Source organism: Hylobates moloch, unplaced genomic scaffold (genome assembly GCF_009828535.3).
Source record: "Hylobates moloch isolate HMO894 unplaced genomic scaffold, HMol_V3 SCAFFOLD_8, whole genome shotgun sequence".
NCBI classification, from domain to species: domain Eukaryota; kingdom Metazoa; phylum Chordata; class Mammalia; order Primates; family Hylobatidae; genus Hylobates; species Hylobates moloch.
Genome location: NW_026652283.1, coordinates 106,171,076 through 106,194,869, shown reverse-complemented (window position 1 = coordinate 106,194,869; position 23,794 = coordinate 106,171,076). Strand labels below are relative to the sequence as shown.

The 23,794-nt window shown below is 37.0% G+C and overlaps 1 protein-coding gene across 3 annotated transcripts in view; it reads left to right on the top strand.

Moving 5' to 3' along the window:
- The first annotated feature begins 200 nt into the window (after window positions 1-200).
- UBE2E2 (ubiquitin conjugating enzyme E2 E2) overlaps window positions 201-23,794 on the top strand; it is a 388,450-nt gene continuing 364,856 nt past the window's right edge. For 2 of the 3 annotated variants that reach the window (XM_032162302.2, XM_032162304.2), the window contains exons 1-3: window positions 201-368; window positions 5,791-5,974; window positions 14,324-14,374. In XM_032162302.2, the coding sequence (XP_032018193.1) occupies window positions 5,799-5,974; window positions 14,324-14,374 (227 nt within the window). In that variant the 5' untranslated portion in view covers window positions 201-368; window positions 5,791-5,798. Of the gene's footprint in view, window positions 369-431; window positions 569-5,790; window positions 5,975-14,323; window positions 14,375-23,794 lie in introns of those variants that run through there. The other variant, XM_032162303.2, reaches the window with a different exon arrangement.

Below are 23,794 nucleotides of genomic sequence, written 5' to 3'. Positions count from 1 at the left end.
CTGTCACTTTACTTTTCCGCGCCGCCTCCCCACCCCCTCTCCCGACCGGCGGGGCAGCCCGCCCGGGCGCGCGCCCGCCCCCGCCCCCTCGCGGCCGCGCGCCGGAGGAGGAGGGGCGGGGGGAGGAGGGAGGCGCGCGGCGCCGCACGGCCGACGTGGGGCTCGCGCTCTCGCGGTCTCTCCCGGGCGGGCGCGCAGGCACGCGCACTCGCGAGTGCGCGCGCGGACGGCCGGGCGGCGGCGGCGGCTCCCGGAGGTGGTGGCTTCACTTTCCAGGACTCAGGGGCAGCCACAGCGACAGCCGCGGGCAGCAGCCTCAGAAGCCGGAGCTGGAACGGCCGGGGGCGGCGGCAGCGGCGGCGCTGAGGGTGAGTCCGGGCGGGCGCGAGCGCGGCGGGGACAGGCGTGGTCGGGTGCGTGGTGCGTGGGTCCGGCTTTCGGTGACTAGACGGTCCGCAGGGGACATCCCGTCCCTGGGGCCTCCCCAGTCTCCGTCCCCCTCGCGCCGCGGCTGCTCTCTCCCCGGGCTTCGGCTGGAGCTTGCGACCTGCACGGACACCCCCCTCAGGTATTCGCTCGGGCCGCGCCGGTGCCTCCCCTCCTCGGGCGTCCTCCCTCTCGCTGGCGTCCTCCTCACTCCCCCGACCTCCCCTCCGCGTCTGAGGTCTCTGCTTACACCGCTTATGCCCTAGTTCCCTCCTTCCTCGCTCCCCGTGCGCGGTTCCCTGCGCCCCCTCCCGCGAGCCTCCTGCCCCCGTTTCTCGCCCTTTCTACCCCTCCCCCTTCTTCCCATCCCCCCCTTCTGCCTCTTCTCTCCCTGTCCTCCTTCTACCCCCTTCCGTTCTCAGTTCCCCATCCTTCTCCACCCTCCCAGCGCCTTCCTTCTCCTAGCCGCATCCTGGAACTAAGTCTTTGCAAAAGTACAGGATAAATGTCACGGTGGAAAGTGCCTGGCTTGATCTTTTGCTGTTTTCCCTAATTGCATAATTGCTGCACATGGTGTGTCTCCTGGCGAGTGCCGGGTCTGGCTCCTTCGCCGCCGCACCCCGGTGGCCCGCCCGGAGAAGACCCTGTGGGGCATATTTGTGTGTGTCCTCTTGAGGGGTGTGTGTTGTATTGGTCTTTTGTGATGCCTGGCTCTTGTCACAGTTTGGACCCGAAGCCCATTTTTCTCTGGTCTCTTCTCGGCGGCCCCCACTGGCCTGGTTTGAAACTGGATTCCCTCTGTCCTCTCCCCCTTCCCCCCTCCACCCCACTTCTCCCCCTCTTTTCTCCCCTCTCTCTCATAATGTTTTGCTCTTTTTGCCCTTTACCATTTCTAATGAAGATAAAGCGTGGCTTCTTGTGGCTTTTTTTCCCCACGACCAACCAGAAATGTCCAATCCATCTTCCCTTAAGGAAATTAAGGCCGCTTTAGAAAGACATCATCCTGTGCTCGGTGGCTGTTAGACCCATTTGCATGTTTTCAAGATTCATCGTTTTGTATTGTGTATTCTTGAGAGTCTACTAAAATATTTTCATTTAAAAGTACGAAAGGAAGTGCTAGGGTTTACCCTCAAAGTATCTCGCGGTTCTAAAAGATTTTACTCTCCTCTTAGTTTTTAATCCCTGATTTGTTTAAAAAGTATGTTTCTAGATATGTAATAATTCAGGCTGGACTGTGTGAATCTAAATATTTGCCTTTACTACAGCAATTTGGATGCTCCTTGGCTCTTTGGAGTTCCTTATGTGGGCTGATGCTGAAATAGACTGTTTTCATATAATGCCATACCCCATTCTCTTTCCCCTGCAGCACCTTTTATCCCCAAATCAGGTGTTCCACTGTTATTTTCTGCATAAATGTCTTTGCAGTTAAATTTAAAGCTGGATATTGCTGTGTGCGTATACTATATATTTATTTTACATTTTAGAAAAGTTTAGAAACATGAGAAGACAGCAAGACATATATGACAAAATTAAATGCTTTCCTGTTATAAAAGCTTAAATGAACACTTGGTTTTGCAGTTTTATACTAGTAGATACTGTTACAAGGCTTACCTGGATAGTAGGCTGGATTTATGGAATGACTATAGTTGCCTTTATGTAGTCAGTAATATTTCAAGCCAAATCATTTCATTTTTATGGAACATGTGAGTTTCATTCGCTGTATGTTGCTAATTTCCAGGACTGTAATTACAACATAGGGTACATAGCTAATACAAGCTTAGACAGTTTGTGTTGAAGAAGTAACAATATGTAAGCCTCTTAATATAGTTTTAGGAAAGACTACCTATTTTATGTTTAAAAATTAAGTTTTACTTTGAGTTGTGAAGTAAGCGTATTTATATCCCTCAATATCTTTGAAAGTATCATTGGAGAGTAGCTCTTTGTTTATAACCCTGGGATTTAAGTTTATCTTCCCTGTAGATGAGATAATCGGATCAGATTAGCTATTTAGGAATTAATTTTAAAATGCTGATTTAGAAGATAATGTTTAAAGAATTTTAATTCAGGAATTTTTGTTTTGTACTTCAGAGAGACAAGACATCAAGTTTACACTTATGACTGATTAAATTGATTTATAGACTACTTTTTCTTCATAAAAATTTGTTGCACCTGAGTGGTACAATAATTTTTTTCTATACTTTTTCTGTAATCAAGCATTCAAAAAACAAACCCAGGAGAAATTCCTTTTATTATCGATATTTGAAAAGAGATGTGAAAACTTTATTTCTAAAAGTTCCTATAGTGGTTATCAGTGGCCTCAGATGGATTTATCATTTGTAGGTTAACATTTGGATGAAATATGTCTTAAGTCAAAAGTGGGAATAATTCTTTTCCTTAATGTGAAACTAGAAATTACACCTCTATTGGGGAATTTCTAATAGTATTTTTATTAGTTCTCTAGTGAGACTAAGTTTTACTTGTATCTTCCTCTGATATTCGGCAGTAGAAATTTGGGTTTCAGATTATGGCTCAGATCACATCATTGAGTAATCTTTTTAAGTAATAATATAACTATGGCATTCGATAGTATGTAAATGCACATAAATAAGAATATTGAGAAGAATGTGTGGCTTTATAACTAATGTGATACACAACTGAAACTCTCAGCATAGTTTATTAAATCATAGTTTATAAAACTGAAGCTGCAGCCTCAGTATAGAGAATATTATCTCATTGAGGTTCCCATATATTTGTCATGGAATGGATCGCTCCTGTTTTAAAGTGTATGAAATGATTTCTCACTCATTTCACATTTCTTAAGGTATTGCTGGCAGCATTTTGCTATATCTGAGCACCTTTCCCTGAGGATTGTTCTCTTTTTCACTCTCATGCATGCCGCCCTATCTGATATGCCATTATGTACATACTTACAAGGTTTTAAACTTCTGATATATTTTAACTGAAATAAGTAAGGTGAAAAAAATATTAAATCCAAGAATGAGAATTTAGAGTAAAATAAAAATGAAAGAAAGCAAAAAATATGTTACGACTTTTAGAGCTAGATGTGAAACATACTGATATAAAATTTCAGTATTCTATTAAGTGACTTTAGTGCTCATAAAAGATGTCACAGCTGTGGAGACTGGTGCTCTTCATTTACAGAGTAGGTAGAAAAGTAGTCAGCTTTTCCGTTAGTATGTTTCAGAGCTGTTGGGGCAGATCGGTTTTTGTTTTGCATGGGGAGCTGTTGGGGTTGAAGGGGTGCTGGTGGTGGTGTGTGTGGTGTGTCAGTGAAAGGATTCACTATTTTCTATTGACTCTTTGTGGCTCTGTGCTTCCTGATGCTTCCATTCTTTTGCAGTGCTTTTTGGTTTGTCTTACAAAATTTCAGTCCATTAAAGGTCGGTGTTACAACATTGCTTTGGCTTAGAGCAAGCTACAAGTTAAATCTTTAGTAATGGTGAATTTTCATCAGTGTCAAATAGCTATCCATTTGGACTAAATTATAGTAATTAAAAAATTTTGCTTTATTTGAGGTATCTTTACCTATTCTTATTCTTGATCATATCAGAAACAGTTTTATTTGAAGTTGTAATTTGATTAAGAGTAATCAAAAGGATCCATTTCAAAAGGAATTTGTTCAGTGTACCTATAATTTTTAAAGGTATTTTTTTTCTGTTAATGGTCCTTGTTAAGTATAGGTATTTTGTTTTTAAAGAGGTGTCTGAGAAGACAGCTATACAGTGCTGAAAGTGATTATTAGGTGACAAAACCATGGTGAGTACTAGGCCTTTTAGAGTCTGGGCATGGGTTTTGTTGGTTCAGTTCTGGATTTGTCAGAACACTGTAAGCTAGTCAGCTCATAAGGGATGTATTCATAGTCATCAAACTCAGAAATTGATTATGATAGAATGACAGTTGAGAAGAGATACTCCTTTTCACTTACTGGAATTGTTTGTGTCTGCTGTCTAGATTATAACAGCTACCTAAATATCAAGGTATTGAGGAAATTGAGTTGGTAATCGGAGCTGCTTGGGGAGCCTGACCTCAGAGCAAAAGGAGTTTGAAAGCCTTGAGGGATATTTTAGCCAGACTGGGGGGAAAAAAAAAAAAATCTTCAGTGTCTCCGTCTCTTGTGAAATATGGTTGCTTTAGTATGTAGATGAATGCTGTCATATGGTTCAATTTTTATTTAGAATCATGCAGTCCTGCAGGCCTCTGTGTTCTTCTGTTATCACAAAGGTTACTTACAACAACTTACTAGTTTGGAGAATTTTAACTTTAGCCCAGCCCTGAGGATGTATTGATTGAATAGGGATTTGAAAGTGTCCTCCCATTTTTCTGTTGCCACAACTATTTGTACTAACCTTCCTTTTTGTACTTAGCAAGTTGGCTAGCCCAGGTTTTTCACAGTTGTGGGATCAAAGGGCTTAGCACAGCACCTGGTAGAGAGTAGACGCTTAATCATTTTTTTCTTATTTTCTGTAACAGCATTACTGATATGTAATTCACATACTATAAAATTTACCCTTTAAAAATGTACAACTCTGTAGTTCTTAGAATATTTATTATTAGAATTGTGCAACATTATCATTATCTAATTTAAGAACATTTTTATCACCCCACAGGGAAGCCTCATACCCATTAGCAGTCACTCTTCACTGCTCTCCCCTCACTCCCTGGCAACCACTTACCCATTTTCTTTTTTTATTAATTTTTTTTTTTTGAGACAGGGTCTTGCTCTGTCACCCAGGCTGGAATGCAGTGGTATCAATCATATTTTTATTTTTTGTAGAGATCAAGTCCCGCTACATTGCGCAGGCTGGTGCTGCCTGGGCTTCCCAAAACATTGGGGATTACAGGCGTGAGGTTCACTACTGAATTTTATGTTTATGGATTTGCCTATTCTGGACATTTCATATAAATAGTCAAATAGTTTGTGGTCCTTTGTAGCTGGCTTCTTTCACTTATCAGAATGTTTCAAGGTTCATCCATTTTGTAACACATAGACACAGTACTTCATTCTTTTTTATGGCTAACAGTACATTATGTGAATATACTACTGTATTTTGTTTATCCATTCATTCGTTAGTGGATATTTGAGTTGTTTCCAGTTTTGGTTATTATGAATAATGTTGCTATGAACATTTCATGTGTGAATTTTGTATGTTTTCATTTTACAATACATTTTGAATGGATGAAGGAAAAGTTTTAGCAACTCCCAAAGCTGCATTGTTTTGTAAATGACCAATTTAATCCATTTTATATTGAGATTTACTTGTTTTACTTTGAGGCTCATTCTGTGTTCTGGAGGTAGCTTACTGTAGTACAGCTAAATAAATGATTTTTGATTCTTTAATCCAGGATCTAAAATGTCCACTGAGGCACAAAGAGTTGATGACAGTCCAAGCACTAGTGGAGGAAGTTCCGATGGAGATCAACGTGAAAGTGTTCAGCAAGAACCAGAAAGAGAACAAGTTCAGCCCAAGAAAAAGGAGGGAAAAATATCCAGCAAAACCGCTGCTAAATTGTCAACTAGTGCTAAAAGGTACCTCAGTTATTATAAACTTTTTATTTTTGGTATCAATTTATCATCTTAAGTTCTATTTTTCTCTTGCATTTAGTCATTTTTTCTGGGATGTCGGCCGTGAACTTGATGGATTTTTCTTTTCCCTTCAAGATGATCTCTTTTATATGGTTTTAACCGTAGGGAACTTCAGTATTTAAAGTCAGTTAAATGACAAGGCAAATTCATAAAATACATTTCCATAGTGTGTTTGTGTGTTTATGTATTATTAGGGAAACATATACAGGATGTGCATGTAAAATTGCAGTGGTTTCATTTATGGTTACTTGACCATAAATATTTTTTTTCTGCTCAGTAACACAGAGTAGAGATTAGGAATCTTTTGAAGTAGTTATTGAGTGAGTGATAGTTTATTTTCCACTAATCCGGATTGGTAAAGTCAGAAATGCTGACATTAGCAACAAGTGCATCTTGGTTTCATTATGTTAGTCAGTGGATCCATCTTGATACAGATTTTCTCTTTCTCTAGAGAATAGATGGATCTGGAAAGTAGGTATTTGAATGATTTTCTGTTGGTACTCAATCTCTTAAAATGATTGGCATGTCACTGGACTTGGAATATGTTTGATATTGTTACGTTATAGAATAACTCTTGGAAAATAATTTGAAAGATAAATTAAATGTAGTGTATTTCCTGATCCTGTGATTTTATGTTCTTGCTTTGTTTTCATATATTTTACATTGACCAAGTAGAAAGTATACATAAAAGCCATCTGTAACTTGTAGGCATAGTGGAATGCCTGATTGTTGCATTACAGCTTTGTATGTTATTTTATGGTATGGGTTAAGGGGAACCCCTTTCTCAAAGATAAAAAAACCATTATTTTATTCTAGTAGACCTTGTTTTCCTTTGGCTTAGTCAGTCTACAGGGTTGGAAAAAACCTTCTCAGGACCCTTGGTGAGAGATGTTAGAGGGATTGTGAGTGGTTATTCTAAGGTACTAGAGTATTCAGTTTCCCTTTCATGGGGGTGTATTGCTGATCTCTGTTGAAGGAGCTGTTTGAAAGTCAGAGAGCCTTGAACTTTAAACTTTGAGACCTGTATACTAGAACATGCTAGAGTGGGGAAGAGGGTTCAGTTTATTTTGCCATCACAGCACAATTACCGGGGAATCAGCTGGCTGACCACAACACAAAGTGGGGGTGGGGTTAGGATGGATAAGAAAGGTGGGGAATGAGAAAATACGACATTTAGGGGAAAGAAGGAAGTTGATGTAGGTGGGAAGAAGATGTTCAGGTACGGACTGTAGTTCATGTAGATAAGGAAAATCTAATTCAGTCCTCAGTGTCTTATTGGTTTTTTACAGGGCCTCTTCAGTTTGTCAGAAAAGGGGAAGGATTGGTTGGCCAGGTCTGTGGGGAATAGGGTTCTGCTGGGCCTGTGCTTTATTCTATGATTGCTAGTTAGCAAAGTCACTTGTTGTGGTGAGGCTCTGCCTTTTCCCCTAACTGGGAGCACCACTATAAAATACCTTAAAATCATATTTCTTGGGTGATATGTCAAAGACCAAATTCTGCTTATGAAAGATGTACTGCTTTATGTGTGAACGTGAGTTTTTCAAGTACGTGGGTCATCTTTATTTTACTACAGTGTATGTAGAAAGTACAGATTATTCAAACCTAATGATAGATTTAATGAGGGAAAAATATAGAAGATATTTTTCTGCACTGTACGGAGGAGATAAAACCTAGTTTAGAGATAATGTATGTGCAGCACACAGGGCAGTGCCTGATTGGCAGTAAATAGAAGGTGGTTATATTGCTTTGGTGAAAGTAGGAAGTCTCTTTTGAGTTGCTTCCTGGCTGAAAGAATCCCTCCATTGGCAAATTCTTGTGAATCTGTGTTTTTCAAGTTGTGGTTCATGATCTTCCTCTAGAAAGGTCTTCAGCTGGTTTTCGGGTGACAGTGCATGAAATGATGTAATTATGTACTATTTATTTTAAATATAAAAATGTGTCTTCACTACTAATTTTTTAATTAAAAAAAAACTTATTTTCCCCTCTCTCTTCCTCCAGTTCAGCTGATAGTGAAGTTGTTGGTTCTTTGCTATTTCTGCTTAACTTAGGAAAAAAATTGGGAATTATGAGGACAGAGGACCCCACATTTTTTAAGTTCACTGTCATATCCACAGTGCCTAGCAGAGTACAGTCACAATATTATTTGCTGGTTGCCTTGGAACCCTGAGCTTCTTATAGAGATGGGATTTCCCATGGATATTAGGATCTTAGTGGTAGTGTGTTCAGAAGATTAAAAGTTACAGGTAGTTTCAAAATAAATTTTATTTCACACTTTTTTGTTGGTGATCATTTTTATTCAGATGAGAAGTCTTTCCCAAATAGTGTCATTTTTATGAGATAAAGAGTAGCATTGAAGAGCTTGAACTCTAGAGACAGCATCTACGTTTGAATCTAGGTGCTAGCATTTAGTAGCTATAGCTCTGTGGTCTTTTTTTTTTTTTTTTTTTTTGAGGCAGTCTTGCTCTGTCACCCAGGCTGGAGTGCAGTGGTATGATCTCCAGCTCCTGGACTCATTCAATCCTCCAGCCTCAGCCTCCCAAGTAGCTGGGATTACAGGGTTGTGTCACCACACCAGGTTAAAATTTTTAATGTATTTTTTGTAGGGACGGGAATCTCACTGTGTTGCTCAGGCTGGCCTTGAACTCATGGTTGCAAGCGATCCTCCTACCTTGGTCTCCCAAAGTGTTGGAATTATAGGCATGAGCCGCTGTGCCTAGCCTCTGTGATCCTGATCTATCATATAACAGCTCAAAGCCTCAATTTCTTCTTTTTTAGAAGGAAGATGATAATGGTATGCTGTTCACAAGGTTCTTGTGAGGACTAAATGTGATAAAGCATTTATTTGGCACATAGTAAGCTCTCAAAACTGATGCTGTCACTAATAGACTTTATGTCAGTTAAAGTCTACAGTGATATTTTTCAAGTCTATTTGGTACAAACTTTGGAAAAATGAGGTATATGTTGACCTTGGAGGCCTTAATGCTATTGTTAAACTAGAAATACTCAGGTGCCGTAGTTAAATACATTTTGTAGTGACTTAGGAAAAGTGCTTGCCCATAGGTGCTCAGTTATTATATGAAATGTACTATAATTGTAGAATTAATAATTGTAATGCAGTAATTATAGAATTAATAAGCTGGTATAGAAATATGATTTGAAAAATCTCATTTGTGATATTATAGAATAGTGGTATATAATACAGAAAACATTTAAGTAGGTATTTAAACAGCAGTAGAAATTAATTTCTGTCTCAGAGTTAGGAGGAAAGATTACAGTTACATCTTAGATGCATTTTTGCTTTTCTTTGGCAAGCGTTTGTTTCTTAAAAAATTGTCATGCTCTTATCACAGCCTGTTCTCTTGATATGTCTATATCACTCTTGTTATATTTGCAAGTCTGTTGTTGGACTATATCTGCAGTGACAGATTTAGATTATTTTGATTAAATTGACTAGTCAGTTCAATAAAACATCTATTTTGAGATCTTCATTGAATTTATTCTGCTGCTTTTACGGGTTGATACATCTGTAAATGTGAATTTTAAATCATATTTATTCTAAATTAACTGTTTAGAGTAGACATGGTGATTTTATTTTTGGACATTCAATATGATACTGTTCGAGGTATAGTTTTTGGTTTCAGACTCTAAATTTTTGTTAGGTTGAATGATTGATTCCACTGTATTCCAGTTTGAACTTTTATCATATGGGCTCGTCTAAGTTTGTTTTCCACATGAGAATGAAATGGTACTTTTATAGATAATCTTTTGTAATTACTGTATTTTCTTCATTCTAAATGTACATTTTAAAACTTTTTACTGTTTCTGAAATTGGGACACATCTTAAAATTTATGTGCACAATTATTGATGGTGTGTCTTAAAAATCAATGATCTTTCAGAATCATAGATAGATAGTATATACCACCATGCAGAGTGAAACTCTAGACTTCTTATTTGCAATGGCAATGTGTTTTCTAAAGATTGCTTCGACATTTAAAAACTTTTAATAATTAGTTGCATGATGCTTTCTTGAGAATAAGTTCATTTTGGAAGGTTTTTGCTGGTGATTCAATTGATTAGAATAGGGGTTTTTAGGTTGACTGAGGAATGTAGTCTGTAAGGGAATATAGAAAGTTATCTAGATGGGATGAAGGGTTTTTAAAAAGAATTCCTGCTAAGAAATTACTTTGCGAATCTGCATATCCACACATTCATGTTCTACTTGGCTCTGAGTAAATTTTTGAATTTTCTTTAACTCAAGAAATGTATGTGTGTGTTTTAAACATGTTAGTACATATACACTGCTTCATTTTTCTGAACCCTTAGCCCAATATATTGATGTTAAAATGAGTGTTTCATATCTTCTCTGTTCTGTATAATTTTGGTACCATATTCTTCATTTAAGTCTGAATGAATCATGATTGTTATGATTCCCCTCCCCTGCTATTTTTTTAAAGCAAATAACAGTCCCACACAATACTCTTATTGTAGTCTTATCATTCATTCCTGGAACAGTTAAGGTATAAGGTGGAGTAATATACATTGAAATTTAATTGTGTATTGCTCCTGACTTGTCTCAGTAACAATGGGCAGTTGCTGACTTCTGTATCATACTAACCTAAGAGGTGGCACTGTCTTATGAAAATTGGAAATTTAGGCAATTGTCCAGGTGATTTTTGTGTAAAATTATTTTGTCTTAAAAGTTCTGATGAGGGAAGTCTTTTTGTTTGACTTAGCAGGATAATAGTTCTCCATCTTTCACCTTACCAGTGTAAAATAATTAGCCTTAGTTTTGCTTGCCTTTTAAATGGGGACTGATAAAACAGATACTTAGAGAATTCCGTGAGATTTACCTAATCACTTTTAATGGTAAAAGATCATCATGGGAAAGGTATACTGTAAGTGTGAATTATTGATACTTTTCGTTTTTCCTAACCCTAAGAGACAGTGCCTGAAATAGGTACCTTCCTTATCCCACTTGTCAAGGCTGAGAAACTTAATACATACCATGATCACAACTTTTGAGATAGAATTGAATTGCTGTCATCGAAAACAGCAGGACATCTTACAACCGTTTAAATAGCAATTCTTAGTATAATCTTTTCTGTCAAGAGAAATACAACCATTTTAGGTGACAGTGGCTCAAAATATATTATAATATTATTGACTCACTGCTCAGACTTGAATTCATCAGTAAATTGCTTTTTGTATTGAATAATATGTACCTAGAATTGTAGGGATCTAGAGTTCAAATTTTGTATAGAATTATATGACAGAAAATTATGGTTTATCAGTTTTTTTTCCCTTAGAGATAGGGTCTTACTCTTGCACAGGCTGGAGTATGTGGTATGATAATAGATCACTGTGGCCTCAAATTCCTGGGCTCAAGTGATCCTCCTGCCTTGGCCTCCTGAGTAACTGGGACTATAAGCACACATCACTATTACCAACAGTTTCCTCAATTTTTTGTAGAGGAGTCTCACTGTGTTGTGCAGGTTGGTCTCGAATTTCTGGCCTCAAGTGATCCTCCTGCGTCTGCCTCCCAAAGCTCAGGGATTACAGGCATAGCCACCAATACTGAGCCTGGCCCAGGATTTATGAGTTTTTTTTTTTTTTTTTTTAAACCTAAAGGGCAGTATAAATATAAAGCAAGATGTGTTGTTTGAAAATTGCAAAGAAGTTTTTTTATGTTAAAAATAGTTTCCTTTGACAATTTAAGCATGCTTTTTAGAATGCCTATTCTTTTGGTTCTCTTAGTTTAAAAACAATTTTTAAAAGTTGTCATGTTTCTGATAACAAAGTAAATGGTACATAGATTTTTTTAAATGGAAAGTAACAGTTTTTTTTATCCACCCCCTGCCCCTAGTTCTCCTAATTCCATTCCCTTGAAGCAGACTGTTTAGCTGTCTTTGGTCTTACTCCTTCTTTTTCTGTACAACTCTAAATAATACACTTATTTCTCATTGAATTGTTAATTGAAGTAATATCTTTTGATTCCCTCCTCTGAAATATGAGGATTTAGTTTGCTTACCTATTCTTCCTTTCTTTTCCTTCCTCCCAGTTAATGTTAGTTAAAATCTTTTTAAAGAGATTATTGGTTGCCTTTATAGTCTAAAAATATATATTTAAACTTTATTTCTTATTTCTATGAATAACATGTTTTTTATTCTCTACTTTGTAAATTGGGGATAATATCTTCTCCATCCATTTTTAGCTGGTTTATATTAGCTACACTTAATTTTTACATCTTCAAGGTTAATAACATTTACTTTGTACAGTGCAACTAACAGCCAATCTTCTATGCTTTGTCTGCAAGTAAAAGACCAATAAATTGTACATTTATTATAACTGTAAATATTCAATGCCAGACCAAACAGCATATTACGATTAGATTAACTACAAGGCCAGTGTCGTGATCTCTGGGCTTCTCAATGAGTCATAGCATTTAGGCACAATAGATCAAATCTTTCTCTCCCCAACTCACCCCCAATGTCTGATACTTAATTAAAGTTATTTTACATTTTAGTTTGCTTCATATTTCATCTGTGATTTTCTTATGCAGCTGTTTTTCCTTCTGAGATTTCTGATTACTTCCCCCTATGCCCCCTTTAGTAGTCTGTTTTATCAGTATACACTCTGCAGCCCCCTCTTGCCTGTCTCAACCTGTTTGATTTACACTCATTTGTTTTGTCTTGCGGAAATATATTGAAATTTCTCACTCATTGGTGACCACCACCCTTCTCTTTGCTGTTTATTCCTTTTTGCATTTTCTGTATGTCCCCTACCCACCCAGTGGGGTCCTGAATGAGTGAGAAGTGAAAGTGTGTGTGCCTAGTTTGCCATCTTTAACCTGGACTTAGCCATTGAGTTTTGAAGTGTCTGTTGTATACTTCTGTGTGAAATCCATAAAATATGTTCTCCTGTATCAAATCTTTGAGACTTCTGTCATTTAAATATGGGTAATATGTACTTTGTGTACATATAAATACTTCACAGAATCCATATTAGAAGGAAGTTACAGTGTGTTAAAAGAGATCACGGAGTTTGTTCTAGTTAACCTCTATTTTACAGGACGGAAAACTGAGGCACAGGGAGAGAAAGCAAGCATGTGTGAGCAGTATTCTTGCCCAGGGACTCAATTTAATGGCCTAGCAGAATTACAGTGGCATTTTTTTGACTTTGAATTTCTTTGCCGTGCTCTGATTCATAATGCCTTGCCAACCTTGAATCACGTGGTTTAGAGAAGTGAAAATTATATTAGTAGCATGCAGTTCCTTTGGGAAGTTGATACCAATTCTATTGGAGGGTTCCCATTTATTCTAGTAGTTTGTTGTCTTGAAAAAGAAGTAAAATGAAATTGAGTTTAAATATTTTTGCTCAAATTCTTGTTTTGTTTTTTAAAGATACTGTAATCAGTTATTATCCATATACTGTCACAGTAATTACCAGACAACAGGCATCCAGCTATTAATAACCCCATATTTAAGAACCAAGGCAAAGGAGAAGAAACGGTTTTGAGAATTTTTTGGTATTTGATTTAACAAAGCCTACATTTAATAATGTATGAATGATAGTTAAGGGATTGCTAAGTATAGTCTTAGAAAACAGTGGCGCACTTTCAGCCTTTTTATAGGTACATAGGATGTTAGATGCCGTTAAAAATAAAAGAATGTAACACATGAGGATAGAACAGGCTTAAAAAAATTTTTTTTTTTGCATGAAGCTCATGCAATGACATTAATTGCTCATGTAATATTAGGGTAGTTCTAGCAGATGAAATAGTGTTAAACTTCAAAGTCCCAACCTGCTCCAAATTAGAGGCTCCAGGAAGGAATACCATATGCATCTTGATGGCAGTTTCAGGTGTTGGAATGAGATCCTGAATCTTTTCTTCACCATTTGATTCTATCAGTCAGGATGCTTGGATTTAACTTAATATCAGCTTTCCATCCTTTATGGGAATGCTGTAATACAAAACAGAAGTTAGAATGACCCATGAATGGTGTGGCAGAAATTTCCAGCTCTAGAAATTTTAATTAGTGCTGTCAATGGTTCAGTGAAGTCATAGTGTTCCTTCCACAGGTTGCATGCACTGGTAGTCTCATCCTTTAGATGCATCCTCAAAACCCCAGCAGAAATTGCTACTTTATTGTTGGATGTGACGCTTTATACAGAATTAGTATTTCAAACTAATATACCAAAGGGAAATATTATTAAAACGTAACGTTTTAATGAAATAAATTGTTAAGAATGAAGATATTTTTAACATAATGTTCTTTGTCTTTATTTTAAAGAATTCAGAAAGAGCTTGCAGAAATTACATTGGACCCTCCTCCCAACTGTAGGTAAGTACTTATGGTTTTTTATTTACTTGTATCTTTTGCAGAAGGTGCATTTGAACTGTTGGTTTTATATGCAGCTGTTGTTGTAGTCTGATTAATTAGTAAAAACATCATTGTTGTTTGAACTTAAGTGACTGTGGAAGACAATGGTTTTTGTCATCTCTGTGCAGAAATGGAATGTTCAGCAAGTATGTTTGTAGTGGTTGAACGGAGTTGCCAAAAGTAGTGTAATGCAGTAACAATAAGACAGTGAAATTATAGGGTAACAAATACAATTACCTTTTAGTGGAAGAGGTGTTAGGGCTTTAAGTGGTTTTTTTAATGATAGAATAATAGCATGGCTAAAATATTTGCTATGTTGTAATTGTTATCTTGTTGGAATTTGATTTTTTAAAATGCAGACACATTAAACGGTGTTTCTTCATGATTTACATTATTTCTTATGGTCATTGGTTGTGACTAGGTAAGAATGGGTTATTTGAGGCAATAATGTTAAATGTAAAACTCTCTCTCCCTTTATGATCATGACCTCGAATCTTCTGGTCAGTGTTAACTTTTAGGAAAGAAAAGTGCTTACCTGGAAATGGTTAATGTTATACAGATACATGGACAAAGAGGAGAAAAATAACCTCTTACCTTATGCTGCTGCTTTGGGTCTGGTGCAGTAGTTAGAAGATGGCTGTTTGGTTATTTTTAAGACACTTATTTCTGTTTTGAGATGAGGTCAGCATTGGAACCAGGCCAACCTGGAGTTTTTCTGGTTTAAAATGATAATCTTATGCATTGAAGGTGAGAGGGCCGATTAAATAAAAAATTTTCCCAACATTGAATGCAGGTAGAATTTATTGCTTGGTGTGATTTCTGACTTTAGTGATCTTACTTTTATGTAAAAACAAAGATAACAATTTTTGTGTAGGAAAAATTCTAATAGGACTTACTTTGTGGTGAATCTAATATGGTTCTTCAAATGAATCATGTACAGTTTATAAACTTACAGTAATAATATTCAAAGAATGTTTCACTCAAATAGAACAAATATTTCTTTGTTAGGTAAAACTGTTTAACATAAGACTTTTTGTCACTCTTAGGACTGTATTACATCAAAGCTGTTTCAGATGGCCGATCATTGTTCAGCTTTTGGTGGTCAATGGTTATAAGCGGATGGATTTGTGGAAAAACTCCAGTTTGAATTAAACCTAACATCCTTTGTTTCTTAGGATAATATTGGTTTTAATGGTCTGAATCTTTAAAAAAAAACCCATATTATTAATATATTACATATATTATTTTTGTAACCTTTTTTATGAACAGTTGAACTGATAAATAAGTGAACTTTATACACTTCTTTGCTTAAATTTTGACAACCCCAATCATTGGCAAAATAAACAACTTTGTTTTAATAAGTTTGTTTAAGGCTCATTTTTAATAAATGAAATCCACATACAGTATCATGTGATGTAGACTGCAATTTTGCTATTAGATAACCGAGGAAAGGAACTATATAAAGGTTATTGTTTAAATAAACTAAAATAATTGAACCATAGTTCTATTAAAAGTAAAAGAAACGTTTAACTATAGTGTCATCTGAAATTTGGAGGTTTACTTTGTCTTTGAGCCTTAATGATATCATTACTAGTTCATATGTAAGCTCTTCATAAATAGAGCAACATGTATATTACAGGTTTTAATTTTTAAATGTAGAAGTCACACATAATAAGCCCTTCAGACAGTTCAGGGAAGATGTCTACTTTAGTTAATTTTCTGACTTGGGAATTTGCAAGGAAATTCTCACTTGTGGGCTGAGGATTAGATAGCTGATAAGTTTGCTTTAGAAGCTAAGTCTGCAGTGCAGTGGCTTTGGCTCCTTTTATTGATTCTAAAACGGTTGCTTGGACTGGGTCAGGCAGAGAGAAAGGTTATTTACCTTCGTATGGCACTCCCTTTGGCAAGCAAAGGATCCTCTGTGCTGTAGCTGATTGATAAGTGTTGATTAACTAGTTTTACATTTTCTGTGTGCTTGTGTTTCTTAATATGGATGTTTGGTGTGCTTATTAAGTGCATCACTGTGGTCTTTGGATTGTTTGGTGTCAGATATTTGGTTGTGGTTTGTAGTTAATCTTCCCATCTGTATTTCGGTGAAAATGTGGTTACCATCTTCAGAAAGAGGTTAGATCGTAGTGTTAGTTTGGCTTATTTTTGGTCAAAGTTAACAGTGCTTTTGTGGTTGATTTTTACAAGTTCCGCACTGCGTGCATTGGCCTAATGACTGTAATGGATTAATTTATCAAAACAGAGCAAATTAAAATTATCTGCCTAATAGAAGTCAGAGTCCTTTACTTAATCAGTTAAGTCATATCTCATTTCAGAAGAAAGCATCCCCTTACTCTGCTCTCTTTGTGGATTACCTCTCCTATCACACATGCCTCTCAAAACTCTGCCTTTTGGTTCCTTGGGTAGTTGTTAGTCTGCTGTCACGTGTAAAGATTATATGTGAGGGAACATCTGTGGGTTTTACCTGTTTAGTCAGAAGGGAGAACGATTTTTTCTGTTGGTTGTCTGGGTAGGGGTGGGTGTGTGTCACGTTCCATTTAGAGTATGGTTTATCCTATTTTCGGGAACCTTAACAGACTGGTACAACCCAATACTGTGTGTATGTCAGGTTAGATGGAACCTCTGAATTTTGGTGCATCTCTTATGTGGCATCTAGTTAAGCTTCTTTTGGAATCATATTGAAGGAACTGTATGTGTTTAAGCGTTGTGCAAATCTGTTATTTAAAGAAGTTGAGACTATCAAGTCACCCTAAATCACAGCATTCAGTGTAGATAAAGTTTTATGTAAGGCATTTTTAGAGGAAGTTATTCTAATATAGTATTGGTTAATTTTTTTTCAGGTTTTGAATAAACAAATATTATTTTAAAGAACACCCACAAATGATTTAATAGATTGAATTATTTCATGTAGGAAATATTTGCCTTTACATATTTCAGTTTTTTCTCACTTTATTGTTGTCTTTGAAGTAAAAATGCAGTAAGATAGTTTTATTTTTGAAGTTGGGTTAAATATGTCATCCTTTTTAAAAACATTACTCACAGTTTAGTGGGTAAATATTTTAAAACAAAACTTTATAGCTAAGAAAAAATTTCTGCTCATAAAATCATAGAGTCTGTAGGGTCATAGGCATAGAAAATTACACTTCATTTGAGTGAAATTTGGTATATGCTTAGAGTATTTCCTATAAGTAGTGGAATATGTTTTTCTTGGCCTTGACTTTCGTGTTGGCTAACATAACTGACCCATGACATTTGCAAGGGTTCTGTCCTGAGGCCTTCACAAATCCACTGATCAATAAATGTTTTCATAGTACTGCTGAGTTAGAGGTGCTGGGCAGTTGGTTAGAATTGCTTGTTACCTTGGTGCCTTGCACACCAGGTTAGATGGATAGAGTGGGTCAAATTGATGCTCTATCCTTACAGACCTCTAACAGGTAGATTCACTGCCCCTTATAAATGACTACAGGTTGTAACTTTCACAGTTCTTCACAAATTGTTAAAAGCAAGATCTTAGATCTGTGCCTGTCAGTGTGTTCATTTATACTTCCTCGGTGCTAGTGGAGAACTGGCAGCTAGTGGGCCAGAAAATCTCCAGATTAAAATTAAAATTAAAATTAAAATCGTCATCATCCAAAGGATAACTTGTTCCTGTGTATCACAGAGAAGCTAACTTGTTCAAATGCTACTATGATCTGCTACTGCTAAAGTTTGTATTAGGTTTACGAGCAGGGGAATGACAGAGAATCCTTATTACTTTTTGGAAGAAAAGATTAAGGTAAAATGATTTATTTGGATTTTGATTTTTGGTCTAGTAATTGAACAAGTAAAAGGAGGAAGTAAACCAAAAAAGAGGATGTAGTTATACTAGCAGTTTACACTTCTATTTCTATGTGTTTCAAGGATCTGCTCATGGAACACTGGCACTGCTTTTTAATTTTGTCTTTTGATAACAGCTTTATAGAGACATAAAGTATAAAATTCACTTATACTTTTAGGTTTTTAGTATACTCACAGAGTTTTGTAATCATCACAGTCTATTTTGCAATATTTTGATACCTCCCAAAAAATAATCTATGCCTTTTAGCAGTCACTCCTTCCCCATTTTCCCCCAGCTCTTTCACCACCAGCCCTTGGCAGCAATTAGTCTACTTTCTGTTTCTATAGATTTGCCTTATCTGGACATTTTGTATAAAGGAAATCTTGTGTGCTTTTTGTGTCTGGCTTTAAAAATTTTTTTTACAAAGTGTAATATTTTCAAGGTTCATCCATGTTGCTGCATGCATTAGTACTTCTTTTTTTTTTCTGAGATGGAGTCTTGCTCTTGTCGCTCAAACTAGAGTGCAGTGGCATGATCTCGGCTCACTGCAACCTCCACCTCCTGGATTCAAACGATTCTCCTGCCTCAGCTTCCCTAGCAGCTGGGATTACAGGCGTGCGCCACCACGCCTGGCTAATTTTTGTATTTTTAGTAGAGACGGGGGTTTCACCATGTTGGCCGGGCTGGTCTCGAACTTGATTATCCAAGTATTTCTTTTTTAAAAATATTTTTAATTGAGGTAAAATATACATACATGATTTACCATCTTTACCATTTTTAGTGTAAAGTTCAGTGAATATACATTTATATATTTATATTGTTTTTTTCCTGTTGATCCCCCCACTCCTCTTCCTGGCCCCTGGTAACTGCCAGTCTACTCTCTGTTTTTGAGATCTACATTTTTAGCTCTCATGTAAGAGTGAGAACATGTGACATTTGTCATTCTCTGCTGGGCTTATTTCACTTAACCTTCTCCTGTGGTTCCATCCATGTTGCTGCACGTGACAGGATTTCATTCTTTTTTATGGTTGAATTAAATATTCCATTGTGTGTGTATACCACATTTTCTTCATTCATTTGTTAATGGGCACTTAGGTTGGTTCCATATTTTGGCTATTGTGAATGGTACTTGGGTAAACATGGAGGTACAGATATCTCTTTGATACATTAATCTCCATTCTTTTTGATATATACTGATATGGTTTGGCAATGTCCCCACCCAAATCTCATCTTGAATTGTAGTTCCCATAATTGCCACGTGTTGTGGGAGGGACTGGCGGGAGATAATTGAATCATGGGGGTGGTATCCCCCATACTGTTCTCATGGTAATGAATAAGTCTCACGAGATCTGATGGTTTTATAAGGGGAAACCCCTTTTACTTGGCTCTCATTCTTCTCTTGTCTGCCACCATGTGATGCATACCTTTCACCTTCACCATAATTGTGAGGCCCCTCAAGCCAGGTGGAACTGTGGGTCCATTAAACATCTTTCTTTTGTAAATTGCCCAGTTTCAGGTATGTCTTTATCGGCAGCGTGAAAACGGACTAATATATATACCCAGTATGGGAATTGCTGGATCATGTGGAAGTTCTGTTTTTAGTTTTGTAAGTAACTTTTGTACTGTTCTCCATAGTGGCTGTACTAATTTGCATCCCAACAACAGGGTACGAGCCTTCCCCTTTCTCCACATCCTTGGCAGCATCCGCTATTGCTTGTCTGTTTGGTCTAAGCCTTTTTAACCACAGTGAGATAGTATTGCATTGTAGCAATGTTTAGCATTTTTTAGTGTACCCTTGGGCCATTTGCATGTCTTCTTTTGAGAAATGTCTGTTTACATCTTTTGCCCCCTTGTTTTTTTTTTTTTGAGTTGTCTCTCTCTGTCGCTTAGGCTGGAGTGCAGTGGTGTGATCTCAGCTCACCGTAACCTCTGCCTTCCGGGTTGAAGTGATTCTCCTGCTTCAGCCTCCTGAGTAGCTGGGACTACAGGCATGTGCCACCATGCTCAGCTGATTTTTGTTTTTTTTTGTTTTTTTTTTTTTTTTGAGATGGAGTCTCACTGCATCACCCAGGCTGGAGTGCAATGGCATGATATCTTTGCTCACTGCAACCACTGCCTCCCAGGTTCAAGTGATTCTCCTGCCTCAGCCTCCTGAGTAACTGGGATTACAGGCGCGCACCACCACACTTGGCTAATTTTTGTATTTTGAGTAGAGATTGGGTTTCACCGTGTTGGCCAGGCTGGTCTCGAACTCCTGACCTCAAGTGATCCTCCTGCCTTGGCCTCCCAAAGTGCTGGTATTACAGGTGTGAGCTGCGCTTGGCCCTTTTGCCTGTTTTAAATTGGATTTTATATATATATATATATATTTGCTGTCAAGTTGTTTCAACTCTTTACATATTCTGGTTACTAATCCCTTGTCCCTTGTCAGATAGATAGTTTGCAGATATTTTCTCCCATTCTGTGTGTTGTCTCTTCACTTTGTTGATTGTTTCCTTTACTGTGCAGAAGCTTTTTAGGTTGATGTAATCCTAATTGTATATTTTTGCTTTGGTTGCCTGTGCGTTTGAGATTTTACACAAGAAATCTTTGCCCAGACCATTGTGCGGTAGTGTTTCAGGTCTTAGATTCAAGTCTTTAATCCATTTTGGTTTGATTTTTTTTGTGTGTCGTGAGAGATAGGGGTTTAGTTTCATTCTTCATATATAGTTATGCAGTTTTCCCAGCACCATTTATTGAAAAGACTCTCCTTTTCCCATTGTGTGTTCTTGATGCCTTTGTCAAAGATAAGGTGGCTGTAAATGCGTGGATTTATACCTGGGTTCTCTCATCTGTTTCACTGATCCATGTGTCTGTTTTTATGCTGTACCATGCTGTTTTGATTACTATAGCTTTGTAATAAATTTTGAAGTCAGGTAATGTGATGCCTCCACCTTCATTCTTTTTGCTCAGGATTGCTTTGGCTATTCATGGTCTTGTGGTTCCATGTAAATTTTAGGATTTTTTTTTTTTTTTTTTTTACTATTTTTGTGAAGACTGTTATTGGTATTTTGATAAGGATTGTATTGAATCTGTAAATTGCTTTGGGTAGTCTTGTCATGTAAAAATATTGTTATAGTTTTTCCAATCCATGAGTATGGAATACCTTTCCATTTTTTTGGTGTCCTATTTATTTCATCAGTTTCATAGTTTTCTTTCTATGAATCTTTCACTTCTTTTGTTAGATTGATTCCTAGGCATTTTATGATGTTTGTAGCTATTGTAAATAGGATTGCTTTCTTGATTTTTTTTCAGGTTATTTGCAGTTGACATGTATAAATGCCACTGATTTTTGTGTGTTGATTTTGCATTCTACGACTTTGCTGAATTTCTTGACAGTTCTAACAGTTTTTTTTGGTAGAGTCTTTAGGTTTTAACATCATGTAATCTGGAAACATGGTGGATTTGACTTTTTCCTTTACAATTTGGATACCCTTTATTTCTTTTCTCTTGCTTAATTGCTCTGGCCTTTATTCCTACTTGTTACCAAATAAACTTCCATTTTTATGGATATACTACATTTTATTTTTTTCTCATCAATTGATAGATATTTATATTGTTTCCACTTTTTTGCTACTATGAATAATGCTGTTACGAACATTTATGTACAGGTTTTTGGGTAGACATTTGTTTTCATTTCTCTTAGGTATGTACTTAGCAGTGGAATTACTGGGTTATATAGTAAGTCTGTGTTTCCTGCCAGCAGTGTATGAGGGCCCATTTTTCTCCACAACCTTGGCAGCACTTGTTGTTGTCCTTTTTTTTTTTTTTTTTTTTTTTTTTTTTAATGATAGCTATCCTAGTAGATATGAAGTGGTATTTTGTTGTGGTACTGATTTGCATTATTCTGATGGATGATGGATGAGCATCTTTTAATGTGCTTATTGTCCATTTGTGTATCTTCTTTGGAGAAATGTTAGTTCAAATCCTGCTCCATTTTTTAATGACTTGTCTTTTTATTGTCAAATTGTTAGAGTTTTTTGAAAATATATTTTGGATATAAGTCCTGTACATCAGATATATAATTTGCAACTATCTTTCTCCATTCTGTGAATTTTTTTTTTTACTTTATTGATAGTGACCTTTGAAACATAGAAGTTTTTGCTTTTTGTGAAGTCTGAATATCTGTTTTTTCTTTTGTTGTTTGATCATTTGGTGTCATATCTTAGAAACCATTGCCTAATCCAAGGCCACGAAGATTTACATCTATATTTTTTCCTAAGAATTTTATAGTTTTAGCTTTTACATTTTGGTTTCTGATCCTTTTTCAGTTAATTTTTGTATGTGGTATGAGATTAGGGTCCAATTTCATTCCTTTTGGGTTGTGTATACCCAGTGTCCCAGCACCATTCGTTGAAAAGACTATTTTTTACGCTGAAATATCTTGATACCCTTGTTGGAAATCAGTGAATCTTAAATGTGAAGATTTATTGCTGAATTCTCAATTTGGTTCCATTGGTCTGTATGTCTGTTCTTATGCCAGTAACATACTGTCTTGATTACTATAGCTTTACTGAGTTTTGAATCAGAAAGTATAAGTATTCTAACTGGTTTACTTTTTTCATTGTCTTAACTCATTAGGTAAGGCATTCCCAGTGGAAATGGGAAGAGGCTGTGACTGGACATAAACCTAACTACTGTGTCATTTTAGTAATCATGGGAGCCATTTTATAGAAGAAAGTGTTTTTTCTGTTGTTTTTTTGAGACAGAGTCTTGCTCTTTTGCCCAGACTGCAGTGCAGTGGCACCATACCAGCCCACTGGAACCTCCGCCTCCCAGGTTCAAGCAGTTCTCCTGCCTGAGCCTCCTGAGTAGCTGGAACTACACGTGCACACCACCATGCATGGCTAATTTTTGTATTTTTAGTAGAGACGGGTTTCACCATGTTGGCCAGACCGGTCTCGAACTCCTGATCCCAAGTGATTCGCTCTCCTTGGCCTCATAAAGTGCTGGCTTTACAGGTGTGAGCCGCTGTGCCCGGCCGAAAAGTGTATTTTCCATATCATAGTAACAAAAATGGTATGTAGGGAAAGTGTGTGTGGGGGTTATTTTTTGAAATTATAGAATAGGAAGGTATTGAGACAGAAATCGGGAACAATGTCTATATGTGTGATCTCTACAAAGAACAACCAATGCAAAATCTAATTATTAACACTAATTATTTTTCTTCTCTGCTTATTGTAATATTTGCACAGCAGTTTTTAACTTTTGAAGGATTTCTGTATATGATGTCATTTAGTCTTTTCAACCACTTTCTGAAACTCCTGACATTAAGCAACTCCCAAAGTGTTGGAATTACAGGTGTGAGCCACTGCGCCCGGCCAGGAAAACATCTTTAAGGAGGGATGTGAACTTGGCTTTGAAGAATGGGTGGGATTTGGAAAGGTAAAAGGAAATAGGGATGGCTTTAGGTAAGAGAATGAATGTGAGCAGAAACATAAAAGGGGAGAATTTAATGTAGTTACTCTTGGGACAGTGAGTTTTAACAGGTTGGCCCTCCTTCCCATGTGGGAGGT